At 40.3% G+C, this 22045-nt stretch overlaps 1 protein-coding gene across 3 annotated transcripts in view; it reads right to left on the reverse strand.

The window, feature by feature from the left end:
* Positions 1-18464, reverse strand: part of CHL1 (cell adhesion molecule L1-like) — a 53908-nt gene extending 35444 nt beyond the window's left edge. For 2 of the 3 annotated variants that reach the window (XM_010159233.1, XM_010159231.1), the window contains exons 1-7: positions 18282-18464; positions 16212-16317; positions 14968-15158; positions 6883-7005; positions 5622-5792; positions 3778-3825; positions 1748-1868 (exon numbers count right to left, since the gene is read on the reverse strand). In XM_010159233.1, the coding sequence (XP_010157535.1) occupies positions 1748-1868; positions 3778-3825; positions 5622-5792; positions 6883-7005; positions 14968-15158; positions 16212-16317; positions 18282-18372 (851 nt within the window). In that variant the 5' untranslated portion in view covers positions 18373-18464. The remainder of the gene's footprint in view (positions 1-1747; positions 1869-3777; positions 3826-5621; positions 5793-6882; positions 7006-14967; positions 15159-16211; positions 16318-18281) is intronic. The other variant, XM_010159232.1, reaches the window with a different exon arrangement.
* Positions 18465-22045: the final 3581 nt, after the last annotated feature.

Consider the following 22045-nt stretch of genomic DNA (forward strand, 5'->3'; position numbering starts at 1 on the left):
AAAAATTATTTAAAAAAAGTTTCTTGGAAAATTTTGGGTGAAACAAGAATATTTTGGGGTTTTATTTTCACTTTTTTCCCCAAACAAACATTTCCCTTTTTTGACCTTCTCTTTTTTGTACATAATATTAATTCTTGCACCTGAAAATTCATGTTTGTGTATTTCCAAGATGATTTGCCTTTTAAGTACCTTAAAACCACTATAAACTCATAGCTGTGGACTTGCAGAGGTTTGTGTGCTTGTGAATTAGCTTGATGGGTAGTGAAGAAGACAAGGAAGTGTTGCAAAAGGGAACTAAAACTCACTGCAGATACCTGGAGTGAATCCAATAGAGACAAGTAATTCACCTTCTCTCAGAAACAGCAACCAACAGCACAGGCATAATCTTGCCAGCTCAAATGAGCAATGCCCTTTCAAGCCCACATGGAAAAACATAAACCCTAAACATGTTTGTTCAGGCAGATAAATATCCTGATTTAGGAATTTTATAGAGGGAATATAATTGCACAGCCTTTTATATGAATTATCTATCTGCTAACCACAGTCTATGTTCACAGACCTGCAGCTCTACCATACAGCATGAGATGATGATGATTTCAGTCCCCGTTCAATAAAAAGCTCTATCACAAATAAACCAGAAGCAACTGTGTTTTCACTGTGGGTTTAGTGGTTGGAGACATTTTTGCTTTACCTATTTCTCTGGTGGCAGCTCTTCTGGGCCCGACTATTGCATCAACAAGCACACAGTAAAAATTGGAAAGCTGGACTGAGGGCAAAGTAGAGTTTTAGTCTGCCTGAGTTACTGCAGCAGGAACAAGGTCTGAGAGAGCTATTCACAGCTTCATTGTGGGGACTGCACTTAATGTTTATTTAGCCATTCCCTTCCCCGTATTATTTATTTATTTATTCATTCATTTAGCCATTCCCTTGTTTTGTCCTGTGTTATTTACAAGGAACAAAATTGTCCTGATTTCCCATCACATCCCATCTACTTTAACCCTTCCCTGGATTATTACAGTGAACATCTCCTCACAGAGATATTCTACCATACTTAGTACAGCCAGATCCACGACTAGAACTTGAGTAGTGCTCTAACATAAATGCTAATAGCAATAACAAGCTTGAGATATCCATGCAGCACAAAGCATCAGAGGCATGCATAGGCATGGGCCCAAACAGAAAACATGGGACTGGAATGAAATTTGAAGTTAGCCCATTACTGTTAGTTTTAGCAGGATCAAAATAATACAGCTGATTCTGGTTCACTGTATTTTTGTAGGAAAAGAAAATGCTGAGTAACTTTTGAGCATTGAACCAAAACTGAATTGGCAAAACTAGAAAAGAAACATTACAGGTTGTAAACCAAACCACAGAAGCTGAATTCTGATGTTGTTGAGTTACTCAGCATCTCAAAAGTAGTACTACTGAAAAATATTCAATAGTTGGTGTTTTTTTAACAGAACAGAAAAAAAAATACTTACCATGATATGATTTAGATTACTTGTTTATAAGCCATAGCACTAACAAATACATGAATGTTACATGTTAGCTCTGTGCTGCTTTACAAGAATTATGCATATTTTAGAAAAAATCTGCATAGAAGTTCAATTTAAAATTTAACTTAATTTAAAATTTTAGACAGGCATGTATATTCATTTGTAGTTGGATAATTTTTAATATAACTTTTTCTCTTCTCAATTCTGTCTCAAACGGTGATTAAGTTTGTGCAGTATTGTGCATTACTCACAGCCCTTCAGCAATACACTCGAGTAGCAGGACACCTCCCTTGATGACAGTGACAGATGAGCTACTGCCAGCAGATTCAGGAGGGATCAGCAGTCTGGGTTTTCTTTCCTTGATAAAATTCGCTATAAGAAATAAAATAAAGTGAAAGTTAGGCATGAAATGTTAGAGCCTTTGCTTATCCTTCAATAACGCCACAAACATTAGTTCTGTCAGAAAGCTTCAGACATTGATCTGGAAATTTTCTTTTCTGTTTATATGGTTTGAGACCAGTCCATGACTATCCTGTTTCTCCTGCTTGCACTCCGAAGATGGCTACAGTAATAACAACAGGCAGCAGTACTGGTGAAGCCCCTTTCCCTATGGTTTCACGTCCTGCTTCCCAAGCACTGGGAAGCATCCAGTGCTTCCTATCATACACCTCAGCCTGTACACTGGTCTCAGTTGCTGATCTCATGCACCTTTCCTCCGCAATGACACTCCGTCATCTTTTAAATCTCAGATGAAAACCCATCTTTCATGACTTGAATATCCCACAGAATTGTCCTTCTTGCTACAATTATTAAATCTACAGTAATGGAGATACAATTTGTAAGGAAGACTGTTAAAATAATAAAACAAGATTGACCTGCATTTGATTTCAACGGACCATTTGTTCCAGCCTGCCAAACAATGGTTTCATGATGAAATATGCAGAGTGTTAAATGGCTATCCAGTTATTGCTACAATAACAATTAGCACAGTAATGAATAAGTCCCCAAATGGTACTAGTTCTTCAAAAATAGTCAGTTACGGATGATTTGGTAAAAGACCACATGTATCCCTTTGAACCGTTTTCTAATTTTTTTTCCTCCCCTTGCTCTGTATCTCTACGAATCTGTGTCATAAGTGCTCAGAGCTGCAGCAAAACACTTTGGTGCCTCTAGACATGCTCACACATTTTCCATCTGCCCTCCACCTCCTTCTGCCAAAGGCAGGCTCTCCCCCTTCCCAAGCAGCAACAGGAGTTTAGACATCTCTCCAAGGAGAAAAATTGGTTTTGTCTGTCACTCCACAAAAGCCCTTCCTGTTCTGTTCACAATGCTCAGCCTCCACAGGGAAGACTGACCAGTGCTTTGAGTTATCCATCCCAAAACACTTGAGGAGAACCCTCTTTTCACAAAACTTCAGTGCTCGTCCAGCAAAACAAGGTTGTGCACGATTTTCAAACTGGGCGTCTCAAAAAACAGAGGGTCTCAGAAGCAATTTAAAGACATAAATCAGAGTCAGGAGCTACATGCAAAAATTGATTAATCATTTTTACATATTTTAAAGAAAATTAACTGGATAGAGATTGCAGGACTAGCTGCTAGCTGCCTTCTGAGCTATCTGCATTGCCTGCAGCATAAATCTCAGCATAATATTTGCAGGATATTGCTTCAGAAAAAGCGGAGCCCAAAATGTGGGAGGATGCAAATCCCCAGGATGAGAAGTGCTTCATTGCAGAGCTTACCTGTGGTGAGTGTACCGGACAGGGTAATGTGTGGTCAAAATTAACTACCTCCCTCGACCCCGAGGTACAGCTGTAGATGGGGACAATTAGCACAGAGCATCTAAAGCTCTGTAAATCCAAACCTTAAGCTCACCCCGGAGTAATGCAGTCCCCGGGTGTTCCTTCAGACATGAATTCATGGTTTCAAACCATGCACACCTAATGCCAGCTTCTTCTTAATTGCCAGAGGAAGATTTGGAACATCCTGCTCTGTACTGATAACATGAGAAACTCAGGACATCGACCTCCTTACTTACATCAAATTATGAAATGTGAGTATTCTTTTCTCAAGCAAGAAAACTACCTCTTTGTTAAAAAACCTTCAGATTTCTGTCAAAAACGAAAAGATGAGCAAACTGTACTCCATGGACCACTTAAACCCACCCCATCGCAATAAAGAGGCTTTTGTGATTTTTATTCTTTTTCCAGAGCAGCAACTCACATTTCATTTCAGCCTGTAGATTCTCAGTTTAAAGGCTAAATAACAGATGCATTCAACTCACCCTTAGTAACTGCAGCATTAGGTGAGCCTGAGTCATTAGCATGCTTAACTGAAATAAATAAAAGTGACAACCAAACAAACACATGCATAGTTGATATAGAATCCAAAAAGAAACAATAAATCAACCAAAAAAACCCACATGCCCCCTCCCCAGTTTCTGCCATAAAAGAAAGAAACAAAGAAAAATATGAAGTAAAAGAATGGATGAACAACCATTTCTGAAAATACAAAGAAAATTCTTCATATGTGTTAGTCTGCAAAATACTTCATAGGTGATATAATCATCATCATATCATCATCATCATATACTAGCTACCTTGTTAAATAAAGAAAATCACTAAGCCGTACGCATGCACTATACAGAAATTTTGTGAAAGTTATCCAGTCTCTTTTTTCTTATTGCTGAACTTTTTCTCTGTGTTTTTTTTTCAATACAGCCCCTCAAGAAAGACTTGGCACAGAGCAGAGTTGCCAGTCCCAAGCTGAAGGTAGAAAACCCTTTTAGTATATGCCTGCACCCAGTCTCATGGCTTCAACGGCAAGGTGCACGCACTGCCGAGTTTCTCTGGGCTGCTGCCAGGTCTATCAGAGACCCCACAGTGAAACCCCATCTCATTTTTCTGTAATTTATGTGTGCATGTGTGTGGGACTGGAGCCATTAGAAAAGCTACGGAGAGCAACATTTCATTTTGATATTTTTCTCACAACTATTATCCCAAGATATGGTTTAAGCAAGTATTAAGATATACAAAGCCACTATTAATCCTTTATCTTTTTATCCCAACAAGAAAACTCTCAAAATCATATATTAAATACTAGGCTTTCATTCATGAAGAAAAATCTCCTTGACTTTCTGGCCTCCATAAGCCCTAAAGGTCAGAAGTATTAGTGAAGCAGAAGACTGATATTAAGGGCACAGGCAGCCTCAGCGAGTGGTACAAGTGATACCAGAAACTATTACAGCCAAAAGAGATTCAAGGAAAGTGGGATGGATCTCCAGCTGGTATAAGCTGCCTTAGTTCCACTGGCTGCTGTCGGGTTTTGTTGATTTAAAGCAGTTGAGAGCATGCCCTAGAAGGCTGCTTTTCTTTTGGATATTTGTATTCTTTTCCTCCTAACATTGATATCTGTACACCCCTTGTCTACAGTGGCTTTACGCAGCTTCAATTAGTGGTTTGATACCACACTGGGTAGGTGTATACTGGAAATACGCACGCACAGGGCAATGGGACAAGCAAACCCAGCTCTCCCCAGTCAGACTCAGATGCCTCAGAACCTGAAACCATCTTTTGTATAAGACCCTTGGCACCTACAGGAATACAGAGATGTTTAAATAAAGAAAGAAATAAAATCTGATGCTCCCTTCACAACATGTCACAAAGGAAATTGAAAATGCCTTGTGTGACACTATTGATGCTCAAGGCAGCCTGCAAAGGCCTGGAAAGCACTGTCCTTCCCAACCTCGTTGCTGTAACCGGACCAATCCAGGCCTGTACCCACAGAGGAGGTGGCCACATAAACTCCTTGAGACCCAGTGAAGTCCATTGGTGACACGCTGTATTGCAAGAGAAGCAGATTTCACTAACACATCATTAGCTTTCACCAGGAGAGAACAGGAGGAAGAACGGGGCACTTTTGGGGCCCAACAGATGCAAAAAGCTTTTATCGGTTGTATTTAGCCCTTAGAGTAAGGTTAATAATGCAGGAATAAGCACAGTAAAATACATTTTCTTCAGAGAGAATCACATCAGAGACACAGGGCACACATCTGCATTTGCTGATGCCTGGGGAGGCAAAAAAGGAAAAAACAACAGAAAACAAGAAACTACTCATCCAAAGACTTACAACGGGAAACTTTCAGCGTCATTGGCATTTTTTGTACAATGGTCCTCAGTCTTGGAAATGCGGCAAAGCAACAATAATCGCTTCGACTGTCATTTTCTTCCACATTTGCAAAGTAGAGATCTCCCTTAAGGCTCATGGAGACCCTTTCATCTTGTGGAATGTGCTGCAAATCTGGCAAGAAAAAATAATTATGATATGGTAATGATACTGAGCTGTTTCACCAATATGACTACTAATGTTCGTCTGTCATACGCTTGCTTCCAGATACAGAATACAACTTTGATGCAAAAGAGGCGATGACCCAGCATAACCAATGGGTTATTGACCAATATTCAACATATAATTGATAATCAATATTTCTATATAATGTTATTTATTTATATAAAAAAAATAATTGTTAATGACAAATGGATAATAAAAAAAACAGTCAGTACAAATTTCCTGCTAAGGTGAAAGGAAATTTCCAGCACCTCTCCCTGATACAAAGGCTTGTAATGATGATATGGAGGCCACCCTTTACACCCGTCCCCCATGGCCAGTCTCCCAGGCACTTTGCTCTTCTGTAACTACAGATTAGAGCAGGGGAGCATTAGTATGAACTAAGGTTTCTGTAATGTCTCGTTGTTCATCCAGCCAAATGCAGGTCTGCGCTAAATACGTATGCCAGGAGTAGCGGCTCTGCCTTATAAGATCAGAGGTTCAATCTGGCACCCTGTCTCTGCAAGTACTTGGTCAGAAACAAACCCTTCATGTCACGGAGGCAATCTGAGTTATTCTTCTTCCGAAAAGCAAGATATTCCTGCAGAACACAAATGCTGAAGAACAATGTGACAGAAACCCACAAAGAACTCATTATGCATACCTGAGAGATTTTTATTTTCTTAGTATCATAAATCAACTGTTAGTTTATGGAAAGAGGAAAATAGTAATGACAGAAATAATATATTGAACCATTTTATGCTTTCTACTGTAAATGCAGTAGTCCTTATTACTGGTAGACCCATTTACTGATATGTAAAATTTCTGATATCTCATATTTAATAACATGTTGTGTCAATGAACTATACAACTTAACTTTGTGTTATATAAAAACATATCTCCATTCTCCATTTTTCAATTTTGTTTTTTCAATATCCAGATCTCTTCGCTAAGCACTTGCACAATTACCATTCCCATCAATTATGAATCTGTAATGAATCTGCTCTGGAAGACAAATATTTTTAGTCTCCTCATATGAATTGTGTAAAAATTGTTTACTTACCAATATTCATCCAATAGATATGCAAAGGTGGAATGCCTTTTGGGGGGTTACAGTGCAAAATCACAGAATCACCATGCTCCACATCAAGTGGTTCAATTTTTTCTTTAGGAAATTTTGGTACGCCTGTGGAAAAGCAGAGAAGTTTCTCTTTAATTGCCACCTTTTGAAAATTTGCCCTTTGCTTCCCCCTCAATATAGTTCACAATAAAACATTTCCCTTAACATCATTCTTTCAATTCTCTGCCTTTAGTTACTACTATTATTTCCAAAATGATCCAGAGTAACAATGCATTTAATTAGAAGTAAGAAACCTCTGCTAGCACTCTTCATTCATAAAGTGCACAGACTATAGTACTGAAAGCCAGACGACTGAATGGAGATGTTTAACACTTGTCTGTGATGTCCATGAGCTTTTCTTATGCTCCATTTTAATACAATCGTTTTTAAATGCTTTCTATAGCTCCTTTGTTTGTATTGTCTAGAAGGGACAACTCACTGCCACGCAGAACTGCAGCCTGTGGCTAAGATGGGCGTAAAGGACAGTACGCTGATGGGTCCCAGGCTGGTTCAGGAAGATCAGAAACCAGTCTAAATACAGAATGTTCTGGGAAGTCTTGGCTAAAAATCCACTGCAAGTCAATGCAGGTGAGGACAGACACCAGGCAGCTATTCCGCTTTGTGCTTGGAGATGTCCTAATGCTTATCCATCTCCAGAATCAGATGAAGCAGAAGTCTGGTTTAAAGACTATGTTGCCTCCTCCTCCCCTCAGGTGTGAAAACTCTGCTGTGCAGACCTGCACTTTCTCAGCAATCTTGTCCTTTGGGATGCAGAGACAGGATTTGCACAAAAGAATACCCAGGGATGCAAAAGGGCTGCACTATTTGGGCTTAAATATAAGTTAAATAATTAACGGATCAAGGACTTGTTCAACCACCCAGAGCATCAGCATTGATGCCAGCAGGCTGTTCAAAGTCTTAACCATGACTGGCCAACCTGAGTACCTGGCCAGTCTTGGCAGCCCAAAATGCAACTGGAGTCTATCCAAGAAGAGGGGAAGCAGACCTGAGCTGAAGCCCACATCAAACCAAGCACTGGGAGGCTGCTGCTCAGAGATTATTGCAAAGAAATTAGTCTGCAAAATGTAACCACTCCTTAAACAATTTTAGCTAAGACAATTTTAGGGCGGACTCTATCTTCTGCTTTCATTTCAGGCAAGTTCAAACTAGCGAAAGTTTCAGTTCAGGCAACTGCGTTAAACAGCAAAATTAACAGCAATTAAATAGCAAAGGAATGAACGCATCATGCAGAATAAACTGGCACAGCAAATATTACCATCCCAGTGTTCAAGTCATAACAGGGACCTCTGATAGCAAATAAACAGTTTGAAACACCAGTGGTCCAGCAGCTCCGTGGGATAGCTGCAGTGTGAAACTGAAAGGGGAGGGTGAGAAATGCACAGCCAGGACTCTGAGACGACTTTAGACATTGTAGGATTAGTAAATATAAAAAGAAGCAATCACTAGAATGCTGATTGCCTGAATGCAGATTGTGCATAGATTTTATCTCCAGGAGGATTATTAATACATTATGAATTCTGGGAGAGGCAAGAAGGAGCTAATGAGCATTACCCATTCTGTAGGTGAGATTTCAGGTAACAAAGGGAACTATATATTCCAATCCTATACGTTCAATAACCTATAGTCTTCAATCCCTGGAAAATATATCTGCTGACTGCTGCGGAGGTAGAATAATTTCCAGCAGGAAAAAGCCCATTTGTTGATCTAAAGCTTAATTATTGCCAAAAGCACATCACTCTCAACAAAACTGTAAGAAAGCTGGATCAGGTGAAGGGTATGGATTTATGACTAAACCACAGAGACCAGCAAATGGACTAACAGCGAGATTACTCATCTAGGACATTGGAAGCTCTTGTTCAAATCCATTTTCTGCCTCATTTGACACAACTAAATCTGAGTCTCCAATATCCCAGTTGGGTGCCATAACCACTAGTCTTCTCAGTCATTTCCTGTACCCACTAATTACAGAATTATACAAAAAAATACAGTAAGTCCCACCAGGAGACAGCGAAAAATCATGCTCATGGTGTCACTAGCTGGCAGTGCAGGTATTCATCTCCAATGCATGGCCAGCTGGGGAAGCAGCAACTTAAACCCCAGTGTCCTCCATTGCTAACAGGTACTTGAAATACAGGCTTCAGACTTCTTCCATGTGGTTTTGTTTCACCTTGTTCATTGTGGAAAAACACAGAAAACTTTGATTTTCCTCTCAATGCATAACTTTGAGTGTTCTGAACCCTTGAAGTTTTGCAAGAGAAGAAACTCAACTTCCATGACAAATTCCTGTGTTGAATCTTCTGACAAGCATATTTTCTAGCTGGGGTCCCTTTGGTCTCAAAGACTAGAAAAATAACTGCTTCTGAATTCTGCATGAGGAGATTTATTAAAACTAAGAAGCTAATATCACATTACACCTTGGCTCTTGCACATTTGTCTTGAATATGCATATGTAGGCAATCTTTTTTTTTTTTTTTGGTATTGCTCCTCTGTATTAATTAGTGGATATTCCAGAATCAATCACTACTGATTTGTGGCTGATCACAGAAACTATCACAGCTGAATTAAGCTCGAATGTATCACACAAGATTAATTGTGTCATGAAAATGTTTAATACTGTATGGAGTTATCAATGCAGCACATGGACACTGTAGAATTTACAACCAATTGATCTCCTTGCAGCGATACCATTAAAACTGTCATGTCAATCTTTCATGCAATTCCCCACACAGACATATAATGAGAGGGGACAGAGAATCCAGAATAGCTCCAAGTGCTACCTCTCACATATCCATAACACAGGGGAGAAGAACATTATTTAATGACTCTGAGAAAGGCTTGCTGAAGTGCCAGCAGGATGGCTCTCATGACACAAGCAATCAAGTGGCATGTATGAAACAGCTATAGGGAAGATGAAAAACTACACACCTGACTTCTGTTAAGGAGACATCTTCTAAGAGCCCACCGTGACATATAAAGCTCTCAAAACAGTCTTGGGAAAGTCTTCGCTGCCCAAATACTATTTCCTGACAAGGCTTGTACTGTAAATTCTGTACAGCACTCAAAACCCAGTATTACAGTGCTCTGACAGTGTGTAAACCATGGAAATGAAAGATTATCAGTGTCCAGAGTCATCTGTGTAAGGAACTAGGCTCTGTTTAATCCCTGGGGTGACTCAAAGTTTAATGATGGAACTTTCCTTGAGATTAGGCTAAAATACCACTGGCAAATTAGTTTGGCTGAGACAAACTTCAGAAAGGAGGCTGGGTCACTCCCTGCTTCTTCTTATCTGTTCAGGATATGCAGTATCTCAAATAAAAGCAAACAGAAAAGAGCCCAGTACTATACAATATGAAATCTAAATCTGAGTGTAGCAGTGTAGATTCAGAAATACAGCAACCAGGGTTGGGGTACGGCAGTCCCCAGCAAGATTGCTTCAGATTTACTCAGGTAGCTGTGAGCACAGTTTGTCCTACAGTTTAATTTGTCCTCCTGATGACTACACACTGTGTCAGAAGTTGTATGACACAACTATAATTTTATTGAGTATGGGAATTTGTATCAGTTTATATGAGAACGGAGTCCATTTAATCTGATATTTTACATGTTTCTGGATAAAGTGTTGAGAAATCAAACTGAAGGAAAAGGATTTATTCAGTTAACTGTAGAAGTCCTTGAGACCCCTATGTCTGGTTTCTACCAGTAGATGGTGTAAAATGGGGGTCAACTCATTATGGTAACTCAGCAATTAGTAAATATTTTGAGACACTATTTTAGCAAAACATCACTATACACCAGGTCTGGTTTTATAACCTTCTCTGTGGATGCTGATGGAGATGTGTCCTCAGATGGATGTTTAGCATGACCATCATTGATAATCTAAAGTTCTTCCATGCAAATAAATCCTTAAAGGATGCAAGAGTGAGTGAAAGTGGAAAGTCAAAAAATTTCTATAACCTGGAAGTTCGCAGCTCTTCAGACACTTAGTAGCTGACTGGTTTGTTATAAAGATCTGTATAGTGTGCAGTGAACAGCCCAACATATCAAAGAATCATGAAATATGACTTGCAGTCACCAACCACGAGTTGTATCGAATACAGCTTGGGCAGCTTCCAGTGGGCATCTCAGCGCATCAATTGTTATTCCAATCCATGCAGCATATGCAGCAGTTAAATCTGTAATTTTCATTGCAGCCTTTGAACTGTTTATGAGATACCATCCTGCTTATTTATGGATTTTTTTTTTACTTGCTGTATTAAGTTGAAAAAGTTAGGAAAGCCTGGCTGTCAGAAAGACCATGGCTGACAGTCCACTCGCTCTTAAAGAAGCTTCTATGATGGAATCAGTGACAGTCTTTTTCTGTGTAAATGTCTCTCTATCGCCCTTTCCAAAACGATGGTCACTGGCAACAATCAGAATAATACAAATTATTCAGACGGCCAGAAAAGTTGTCAAAGGTATAGGACACTGGTTTAGGTGGAAAGAAGTTTAAGTTTTATTCCCACCACCTGCAAAGTCTCAGTGAGTTACTCTTTTGTTTTCACTTCCAAAAAGGCTATACTGAACACTTTCACAAAGAACTCCTATTTTAGTATCCACTCAGTGTCTGTTAACGACTACAAAATTCACATCTGCATAGCACAGCATGCCACTGGGAAATTTTATGTTTAGGCTGTTTCCACCCTCAGATCTTCGATCTTTTAGAGCAACAGCTGTAGAAATACTGATCATAAATCTTAATGCAGTCTACCATGAAAAGTCTTCTACACTACAGTTAATTAAAGAAGTTTAAACCGTACTTTTTCTCCTCCCTCTGGCACTGTGCCTACTCAGTAATTCAAGCAAGAGATTCCCTAAATACAGGAGGAGTGTAGCTGAGGTCTGTGTTCTCACCACTTAAATTCATTTTCATGCTGCATGTATCTTGTAACAATCTGGACTTTGTAAATGATGCAAACATATAGAGATCCTCAGACCCTATTCTCCCCTATTCTCCTTAATGTCATCATATATAGGGGAGGTGTGGTATTTTCATTATGTAGGTGACATTTAATGATCATTTCTGCTGACATTTCATTGCTTTCCTGGAATGAATACTGTGAGTAAACAGTCTTTTGTTCTCCTTCTCAAGAGCAACCTTACTTTCCTTACAGACCCAGTGTTCTCCTTCTGCAGTGTAAATGTAATTTATGGAAAAACCTGGCCTAGTCTGACTTGCTGGGTTTTTCTTCACTTCACTGGCATAGTGACTTGCCAAGTAGCTTACATTTTAGTTGAATACAGCTGGCAAAGCACTGCCACCTCTGCATCATTATCATGAATGCATGTAGTGATCTCACATGTACCAGTCTCTGCTTCAAAACTTGAGGGTGAATAGAGGTAATTTATCCCAAACTCTTCTTTGTCAGTGATTGCCTAATTTACAGCGGATCTGTGCACCAGCAGCTCTTTCACTTGAGCCCAGTTGTAGACTATTCAGCACTTTAGAAAAATCAAAGGTGTCTTCTATTACTCGCTGAATCCTGATTTAATTCTCAGCATCTACATTATACCATTAAGTGGAAGAATTTATGACAAAAAAGTACAAATAAAAGTAAATGTGCCCTAAAAGATGTGGGAGTTGGGTAAATCACTCTAATATATTATCTGTACCATTTATTTATCTTCTGGATTTAGGATTTTGCATGTATTAGCACTAAAATTAATTTCTCATTTGATAAGAACCATGTCTGTAACTTCTCAACTAATTTGTTGCTAACTAACTCCATTATATTTAATATCTGCTCAAGCTAGTATAGACCATTTTTAATTAAAACAAAAATTATCTGCCTTGAGCAAAGATTCAATAATCTCAGATACAGACATAAACTTGTTCTTGTTTTCCATCTTTAAATATTTTTTTTTGGTTCAGTAGCAATGGAGTATGAGAATATTCTGCTCCTGAAGGTGAATACCTTCACTGAAACACAACACTGAGGTCTTGAATTCCTCTGAAATTAACGAGTTTGAGACACCTTGTTTAAGAGAAGTTGTATCAACCCCACTGACCTTGCCAGACTCCAAAGTGCATAATTATGTCCTGGCTAAAGCTCTGAGTAACTGCATCGCTCTCCTGTCCCTGCCTGAGACTCCAGTTGACATCAGGTACATCGCTGCACTGTTCTACGCGTGCAGCCAACTTACATCAGTAAACTTCAGCTTACTGTCCTAAAGCTTTGTGCAGTTCTCCTCTACTTAGGAATGCTATTCCCTTAAGGCAATGGCACAGTGGTAGAGACTAAACCACTTAGCAATACATGTAATCTTGGTAATTCCTCACCAAACACCAAGCTACTCTGCAAGATAGCCCAGTGTGAAATAAATTTAGCAAGGAATAAAATCCCTAAAACTGTCTGGAAGGAAAATAAATCCTGTCTTTCATAACAACACATTTACATAGCATCCTTAGCAGCCCTTTTCCAGGAAGTCTCCCAGCCCCTGTGACATGTCTTTCCTACATGACCACAGCACCACGATTCTAATAGCCTAGCTATGCCTAAAATACTTCTCAGGATTACTTCTTATGATAAAAACATGACAGAAATCATTATGCATGTTTCTCATAGGCTGTTTGATCTGCACTGACCTACAAGTAGGGTTTTGTAACTAGGTGGCCATCTCTTGGCACTGCAAGGGTTGAGGAGACTATGGAGATATCCCCTGCAGTTCCACATGTGCCAAGTCCTTTCAGATCCCCTAATAACAAAATATTGTAAGAACTTGCAAATACAATTTCTAGTCTGAAAAAAACATCCCCTGCATTGTTTAGTTTCTTCTTGTTGTTGTCCCAGTTTTTGGGCACTCAGTCACAGCTGCCAAGCTGAAACATTAGTGTCTTATGACTCTTAACAGCATTAGCTTTCTAACAAATATTTGGAAAGTGAAAGCACCACGTAATTCCTAATTGTTTATCAAATAAATTTCTCCACTATTAGAGAAGTCACTCCAGCTTCAACTCACAGTGTCTTTTACAACACTTCCCCAAAGTGATTTGACTCAAACCAATTGTGTTTTCTCTGACAATGACTTCCTATTCCTTTATTGCCCACTACATTTAAAAATTTTTAATACATTTCTAAAACTATTCCATGAGCTTTGCCATTATTTCGGTTTCTCATGAACAGCTAATATCTTTCAATAACTGTACTGCAGTTAAAATAGCTACTCTGTAATTTTTTCTGGTATTTGTTTTATCTCTCCAAATATTTTAATTTCTGTATTTTCATGATGTGCAGGCATCAGCTCACAAACAAATGGTTTCTGCTCAGATTAGGTAGAGAATTTACTAGACCACAACTCTCATCAATATTTATGCTTTCTTCTTTACAGAAAGAGAAAATTATTAGAAGAGGAAGCATCACAAGAGCTAATAGTGGCTCTAAGCAAATACAAATCAGAAAAGAATTCTTATGGGTTTTATAGCAAAGGCAAAGAAAACGCTTTATAAAGGAACTTAAATAGTCAAGTCAAAACAAATAATAATTTTCTGTCATTGAACATTCAGCTCTCCTGAGATGGCTATTAAAAAGTTTATAATAATTTACCCACTAACCCACCCTCCAGAGGCAAAGTGGGACAGATAATACTCAGAAAGAAAAATAAACAATAAGTGTTTTCCAAATTAGTATATCTGGGAAAAGATATACATTATTTACCCAGCTGCATTTGTATTAATTAAAGTTACAAAGGAGTGCCAGTATCAGCATTTGGAAACCTGTTAAGGACTTGATAGTCCAGTGGTATTGTCTGAAATCCTGCATTCATATTTGGGTTCTGTCCTCAAAACCATGAATGAAATGGAATAATTCCATGGACCACACAGATTGTTTCCTTCCAATATTCACTGAATACCAAACAGTGCACTTTTTACCATATACCACCTTAGTAACTACTTCTTTTCCATTTAATTTGAGGAAACAAATTAAGTTTTCACCCCAAAAACGAAAACAAAAGCAAAGTAAAAGGCCTTACTTGGAACAATTAGTTCAATTTCTTCTGACATGGCAGTTCCCAGCACATTGGATGCATAGCAACGATATTTCCCTTGAAAATTGGTGATGATTCCACGGTTTTGAATCACAAATGTTCCAGAGTTGTTAAATGCAACTATCCTCGGATCAGATAATAAATCGAATGGTTTTCCATCTTTAGTCCAGTTGAAGCTGGGATATAATACAAGTGTCAAAAAGGACAGGTCACAGAACAGAGAACACTGTGGTACAAAAGCAGTGGTAAATATGGGTCAAATAATGCACTATTAAAGTAAAAGGAAAAACTTGGTATAAGAAGAGAGAGTTGGATGACAGAATAGAATAGGATTGTATCGCCTAACCAACACTATCACATACATTTAAATATGTCAGAAAACATTTCGTTGATCCTTTGACAAACAGTCAATCACAGGAAATTTGTTATCACACTACAGATCTCCATTCAGAGCTCAATTAAAACTGCTCAAACCATCTTGATATAAGAATAACAACTTCCTTTTTAAGCAAGTTTAAATTATGTTGTAGAGAAAAAAGAAAGGAAGGATTAAAGAGTAAAAACGACATGCAAACCAGCTATTATTTAGCCCATACACCATCCAGTGATGAAAGTCTCAGGAGGAGCTTTTACTATTTTATTATTACGTTTTTGTTAATCACATTTTTATTAAAAATCTTTTTCCTTTTTACAATGGTATAAAATACATAAAGCTTATCTTTGGATATTTCTTTGAGTAACTCCTTATGTGTATATTTGTAACATCACCACAGCCATGATGATGTCAGCTACAAGTAAGTTATCTGATAAAATGCAAATGTGATGTCTGAATACACAGTTTAATGCGCTTGGTATTTTTTAGGGTTGCTGTGGAAAAGGCAGAACAGCTGGGACCCTTCGAGTACCATCACACACCTCCTGTCTTTGGCAGCACAGCTCAGACGAGCTCTTTTTAATCAGTGGGTGAACTTACCACGTGCTAGAGAAATGGGACATCTCCCAGCAAGAAAAATGCATGTTGATACCTGTTTATAAAGTGAGTGGAAGTGATTGAGCAACAAAAGCTGAATGGCCTAAATAGAAACCCGAACCTTAACCTCGCCTTATGATGACGAGCAGGTTACTGTACATCAGCTATTCCTCCCCTCCTCAAAAACAGGACAGTGTTTGGCAAACGCAAAAAGCAAACTCCATTTCTGCTTGCTTTTCCAGGTAAAAGCAGTACTCACGTGGGCTGTGGGTTTCCTCTAGCTTCACATTTAATTGTGAAGTCCTCATCAAAAGGGTAGGCAACCTGGGTGTGAGACTGCTCCGTGATTGTTGGAAGCTGCGCAACTGAACACAAAAAGGTACCAGGTTAAAAAGCCATTCAAGCAAAGCTGAGCTCTGCTCAGGTCTGTTCTTCGAATAGGACAATGTCAGGACTGCCTTACTCCTGTGAAGAGTGAGGCTTGCCTTCCAAAAAAAAAAAATGACCATCACCTGACATCAACAACATTCCCTCCTCCCAAAACTGAACACTATCACAGCCTCAGCAGCTAGAGGAAGGCTTGACAGCACTGACTATGTTGGGCCAGCCACGCAGGGACATCACCAGCACACACTTCCATGTATGCCCAACCCATCCAGGGCAAAGCAGAGCTGAGGCCACGCTAAAGCTAAAGCCAAAGCATGAGGGTGTGGATCGGTAAATTTATTCAGTGGTGAATCCAGACAGATGCACACACATGAAGTCACAAACTGCGATCTCCATCCTGGATAAAATTGCCAGGAAACTCATGGACTGCAAAGGTGTCTTAATACCCCCTCCAGGGTACAGTACGGGAAGAGCCGTTATCAGTCACACAGTCAAGCCATGATGTTTCACTTTTTTTTTTCTAAGGGAATTAGCGTGGCAAAAGTCTGTGTGACAGAGCCGCACAAGGGAGACAGTTCCCCACAGTGGAGCTGGGGATAATAGGATCATCACATTGTTATAAACAGCCAACAAGAAAATTAACATGCTGTTTGGTTTCTCTTTTAAGTCCAGAAAGCTGAAAGCTGGAGCAAAACGTGGTGTCTTGCCATACCATGTGGTCTCGAAGCCGAACAATTCCAAGCCCACCACCTTCACTGCTCAGACGTAATTCCTTTTTATTAAAATATAAAATGCTTCATTAGAGCAAATTAAGGGTTAGATGGTTCCCCCGTGTAGGTACTTAAAAGCAGTGGACAGTTTGTCCTGCACTTTACAGTCACAGCTCCACTTTCTCTTTATTTAACACAAGGAACCACTGCCGTACCTTCCTCAAAAAAACTTCTACTTCTGATTTCTTTTAAAAGGGTTTGGATAGCTTCATAAAAATATCCTCAAACCTGCTTGATTGCCTTCTCCTATGCAGCCAGGTCTATTGGTAGACTCCGGAGTGCTAACAGCTCATGGCAGGTCCACATGATGCCCTGAAACTGGCCCAGGTCCTATTCTGTGGCTACAGGACACAAAGCCCCAAAAAGAGCTTACATTTCTCTTTCCATAAGCTTATTTATTTTTTTATTTATCCACACCATAATTCATTCAAAACCCAATACTGTTGAGTTTTGTTGTGGTTTTTTCCTCCCCCCCGCCAAAAAAACCCTGCAGCCTGTAATCCTCCTTGTCCATTTGCACTTGAAAAATGCAAAGCTTGGGAGGTCTGGGCTGTACTCCAGACAGTGGGCTTCACTGGCTTTCATTGGATTGTCCCTTATGAACCTCATCCCATATTTTACCCGTGTCCTGAAACCCCACCAACCGTGTCAAACAGGCAGTTTGAATGCATCATAGCCAGAGAGGGATAAAGGAGGTGCTCCCCAGGGCAGTATGCGAGGAGTAGGAAATACTTCTCTGGGGACTAATGTATGCCCTGAGATGTACACCTGCTCCTTTGTCAGACTTGAACAGCAGGTTGCTAGACCAGTAAGTAAGGGTATATGTACATCAAAACAGCTTAAGGGAGATTTGGAGCCAAAATGAGGAATTTATGTGAAGGACAAAACCAAACCCTCAGAGCTAAGCAGTGTGTTGGATTGCAAACATCAGATATATGTCATTAGACAAGTTTACTGCTACATTTAAACGGGTCCAAACAAAGTAGCTTACATTTTTATCACATCTGAATTTCCCAAAGGCCTTGTTTTGGCAGAATTAAATTCAAAATGGAAAAACTGAAAAGTAGGATTTAATATTCTTTTCTTCAGGGAAAGGTTTAAAAAAAAAAAAAAGAGGAAGAAAAAAGGGATACCAAATCAAAACAAGCATTCAGTAAATAGCTACAACTCACCTGATAATGGTATTTCAATAGCTGCTGCCAAACTCAATACAAAGAAAAACAGGCATATGGTGATCCCTTTTGTGCTTAATAGCATCTCCATCACTCTTCTGTAAACAAGGAGTCCAAACAGAATGAGAGACACCTTATGTTTCCTCTCACCGTCACTTCAGATCAGATGTAAGGATGTGAAAGTCTAGCAAGGAAAAGAAACAGCTATATTAGCTTGCAATATTAACTTGGTTTTAACAAGGTTACTAAATTTCAGCAATGCTTCAGGATTTGCAGCAAAATGGCAAATTATACTAAGTTGTACAATTTCCTCTCCTCTCTCCCCACTCCCTGGCTTTGGAAAGGTCCTCTATTAAATTTCTAACAAAAAATACATGCAGAAAAGTACAAATTCATTATAGCACAGAAGTGTAATTATTTTTTGTTTTGCAATTAAAAGTAGGGTGCTTTAAAATACGGTATACTTGTAATCATTCCAGTTCATAAATTTTTCTAATGAGAGTTGTGTAAGTTGGAAAGTAATATAACAGATCTAATGAGAGAAATTTGGTACACTAATGACCTTGTTCATAAATCTCATAAGTCTTTTATCTTTCGCTTATGTATAAAAAAGAACACAATCTAGTTTAGTTCATTAATAAGGACCAGAACATGAAACCTTTGCTTTTCCTGCATAATCCCTGAACTACTATACACAGGTTTTACACAATCCATTATACATCCTTAGGTTCTGCATTACAAGGCAAAAATGTTAAGCTGCAGCAACAAGGAGACACATTCAGCCCTAATGAGGATTTAAGTGTAATTCACAGAGGAGTTAAAGAGAGAGAATTCTACAAATGTGGGTGTATAGAGGATTTCAGTCATCAGTATTGTTCACAATATCTCAGCGAAATATTAACTGGTATATGTTTGGTATCTTGGCATCTTCTAACACATAGCACTTATGGGACATCAGTCTCAAGAGAATTCAGACCTCAGTTGTCAAGATAATTTTGCAAGAGCAATTTTCAAGACTATGCTGGAGGTCAGGACCAGCCCACGGGCAGCCCAGGCCTGCACGGCACACTGAGCTCTGGTTTGAGTCCCCGAGTTCACAAGCAGAGCTATATAGCCATGCCAATGTATTTCCAGACTAAGCCTGGCTCCACCCAGCTCTCGTATCTTTGCACATACCGCCTGGTTAATCCACGGATCAGAAAAGCAATCCTGGGATCACTGAGAGAGCAGTTGGCATGTGGGGGCAGGCAGGAGGCGGGACATGGCCAGTGCGCTGAGGATGCTCACCCTCACCCAGCACAGCTGGCTGCAGCTGGAGCAGAGAAAGCGCCAAACCACAGTCAGCACACACTGGTCCGTGATGGTTTGCCTTGATGTTTAGTTTCCTGAACCTCCACAAAACACAGGCATGAAACAGAGGTTTCCCTCCCAGCACGGTGCCTATCTCATCGGCTCTCAGAGATGAGCAACAGCTTGGGCTGTGGCCCTTTCTCCAGAGGTATTAGCAGGATAATTTCTGTTCACTTGGTCACCAGTTCATGAAAAGTTTCTGGAAGTTAACGCCTTTGAGACCAAAATCTCTAGGTAAAGATTGAAATTGGCCAACGAGAGGACAAGAGACAGACACTATAATCACATAAGCCTCATTTGTTTAGAAATGAGGCTAAAAAACAGATGTCTTATAAGTATCTTAGGCACTGAGTGTTCGCTGATGGAAGAAGCTGACTAATCTGCTTAGTGCCACGCTCCACAGAGGGGGACAGTGCAGAAGGGCACCGTAGGGGAGGGGGTGGACAGGGACCTGCTGGCTGAATTGCCACCCTCAGGTTGCATTTGGGTGCAAGTCAGGCAGAATCAGGTAACATCAGTAAGTTCTGGTTTGTGGCAGTCAGTATTTCCCTCAGTTTGATTTCTCCTAGCTCTAACTTGTAAGCAACAGACCTTTCCAAATCTCAGTTCAATAAAACCAGGCTGAATCACAGCGCTGGGGGGTACACACGACCCACAGCCACACAGCAGTCCCAGCCAGCAGCTACCTGATGGCTACACAACTTGTCACTGCAGGACTGGGCTCTCCTGCCCTGCCTTACCTGGTCCTGGCAGCTGCTCAGCTCCAGACCTGTCTGTGTCATCGGTGGCAAATCAGGTGCTCTGAGAGCAAAGCCTCTAGCCACACAGTTGGAGTTTGGGCTCACAAAAATCTGACTGGTGTTGTGGTTTGCAGATGGCACATTAGTGGTTAGCGAAACCCTCTTCTCCCCTCATCTGCTGACAGCTCTGTGGACCAGAGCATCCTGTGTCAGGTTGCCAACCAGAGAAAGGGCAGCTGAGATTACAGGAGGTGTGCAGCTTGCTAAGGTCGCAGAGTGAGGAGTAGGAAGTTTCTCTTTACATGAATGCTACAAAGCATTGTATTGACTCAGATTAAATTCCAGAAAAAAAAACAGGAAAACAGCTTGGTTCCTTAACCAAACCCATTAGCTCACACTTTCTTTTTTTTAATAGAGTGACATAGAGGAAAGAAGAAATATATTAAATAAAAAGGATATCCTTTATCATGTGGTACGGCACGACTTGCCTCGGCAGGCTGCTGTAATTAGTCGGTCTGTCTAGCGCCTCGCTCTTTTTCTCTGTGTGGAATACTAATGCAGGGGGCCGACAGCACCAGCATTTGGAAGCAGCAAGCAATTTGGGAACAACAGTGCTGGACTTGCACACGGCAATCAGATACTTTCTTCTATAGGCCCCTTGGAAATTTCCCTGCAGATGGAGTTAACCTCTGCCATTTTTTTCTGTGGCAGTTTCCAGGAGGTGCAATCCCAGGGTGACGTGAATTAAGCAGCAGTATCTTTGTGGAGGTATTTACCTAGTGATAACTATCCAGCAAGATAAGCCTCTTGTCTGTATGTTCTATATATCACCCCAAACGGAGTAGCAGAGGCGTTATTCTGGCTGTGCTGGTTGTGGCAGCTGTTATTATGGAAGGCTAACACTTAATGCACATCTCCCCAACTTTTTGGTGCCCTGGTCTGGACAGTCACGGTCCTAAGCAGACAGACAGGTCAAGACATACGTCCTCCCACAAAGAGACCTGCGTCAAGCCATTAACCTTATTTAAGGTGATGTATAGACAGGGCTGCCAAGTGTTAGGTGTTTTTGTATGGTTGTCACGCGTTTGGCTGCCCTACCAAGCCTCAGGCCCACAGCTCAGCTGAAACTGCAGAGTCCCTGATTAAATCACCCACCTTCCCTCTCATCTCCAGCACCCAAACAACCCCGAGCCCCGTCCGAAATGAGCAATATCAGACATCCTCCAGACACCCCATCCACTCCAGCTTTAAAAGCAGCTGTGCATCCAAACTCCAGGCAGCATGATCTTTCACTCCTATGATGATTAAACTCCAAACCAAAATTTCTCATCTTGTGCCAGTTCCTCGCAAATGAACAATTTAACTACTTAAGTAATTTGGAGCAATAAACGAGGTAGCTGCACAAGCACTTGGCGGCTACGGGCAGGTTTCGGTCTCAGTGGTGCCAAAGCACAATGCTCTCCTGGGGCCGGGTAAGCGCCAGAGAGAAACTTAAAAAATCTTGACCTTGGTAAAAACCTCAGCTCTGTTCTCCAAGCCAGTGTGCTGGATCAGGTTCAGAGCTTGCTTTGGACCCCTATTTTTTCCCAGGAATCCCACATCTTCCTTTGTTCTCACAAGGAGTCTGCTGCAACATCCCTTGCACTGGGGAGAGAGGCAGAACATGACTGAAGA

Source organism: Eurypyga helias, unplaced genomic scaffold (assembly GCF_000690775.1).
Source record: "Eurypyga helias isolate BGI_N326 unplaced genomic scaffold, ASM69077v1 scaffold11169, whole genome shotgun sequence".
NCBI lineage: Eukaryota > Metazoa > Chordata > Aves > Eurypygiformes > Eurypygidae > Eurypyga > Eurypyga helias.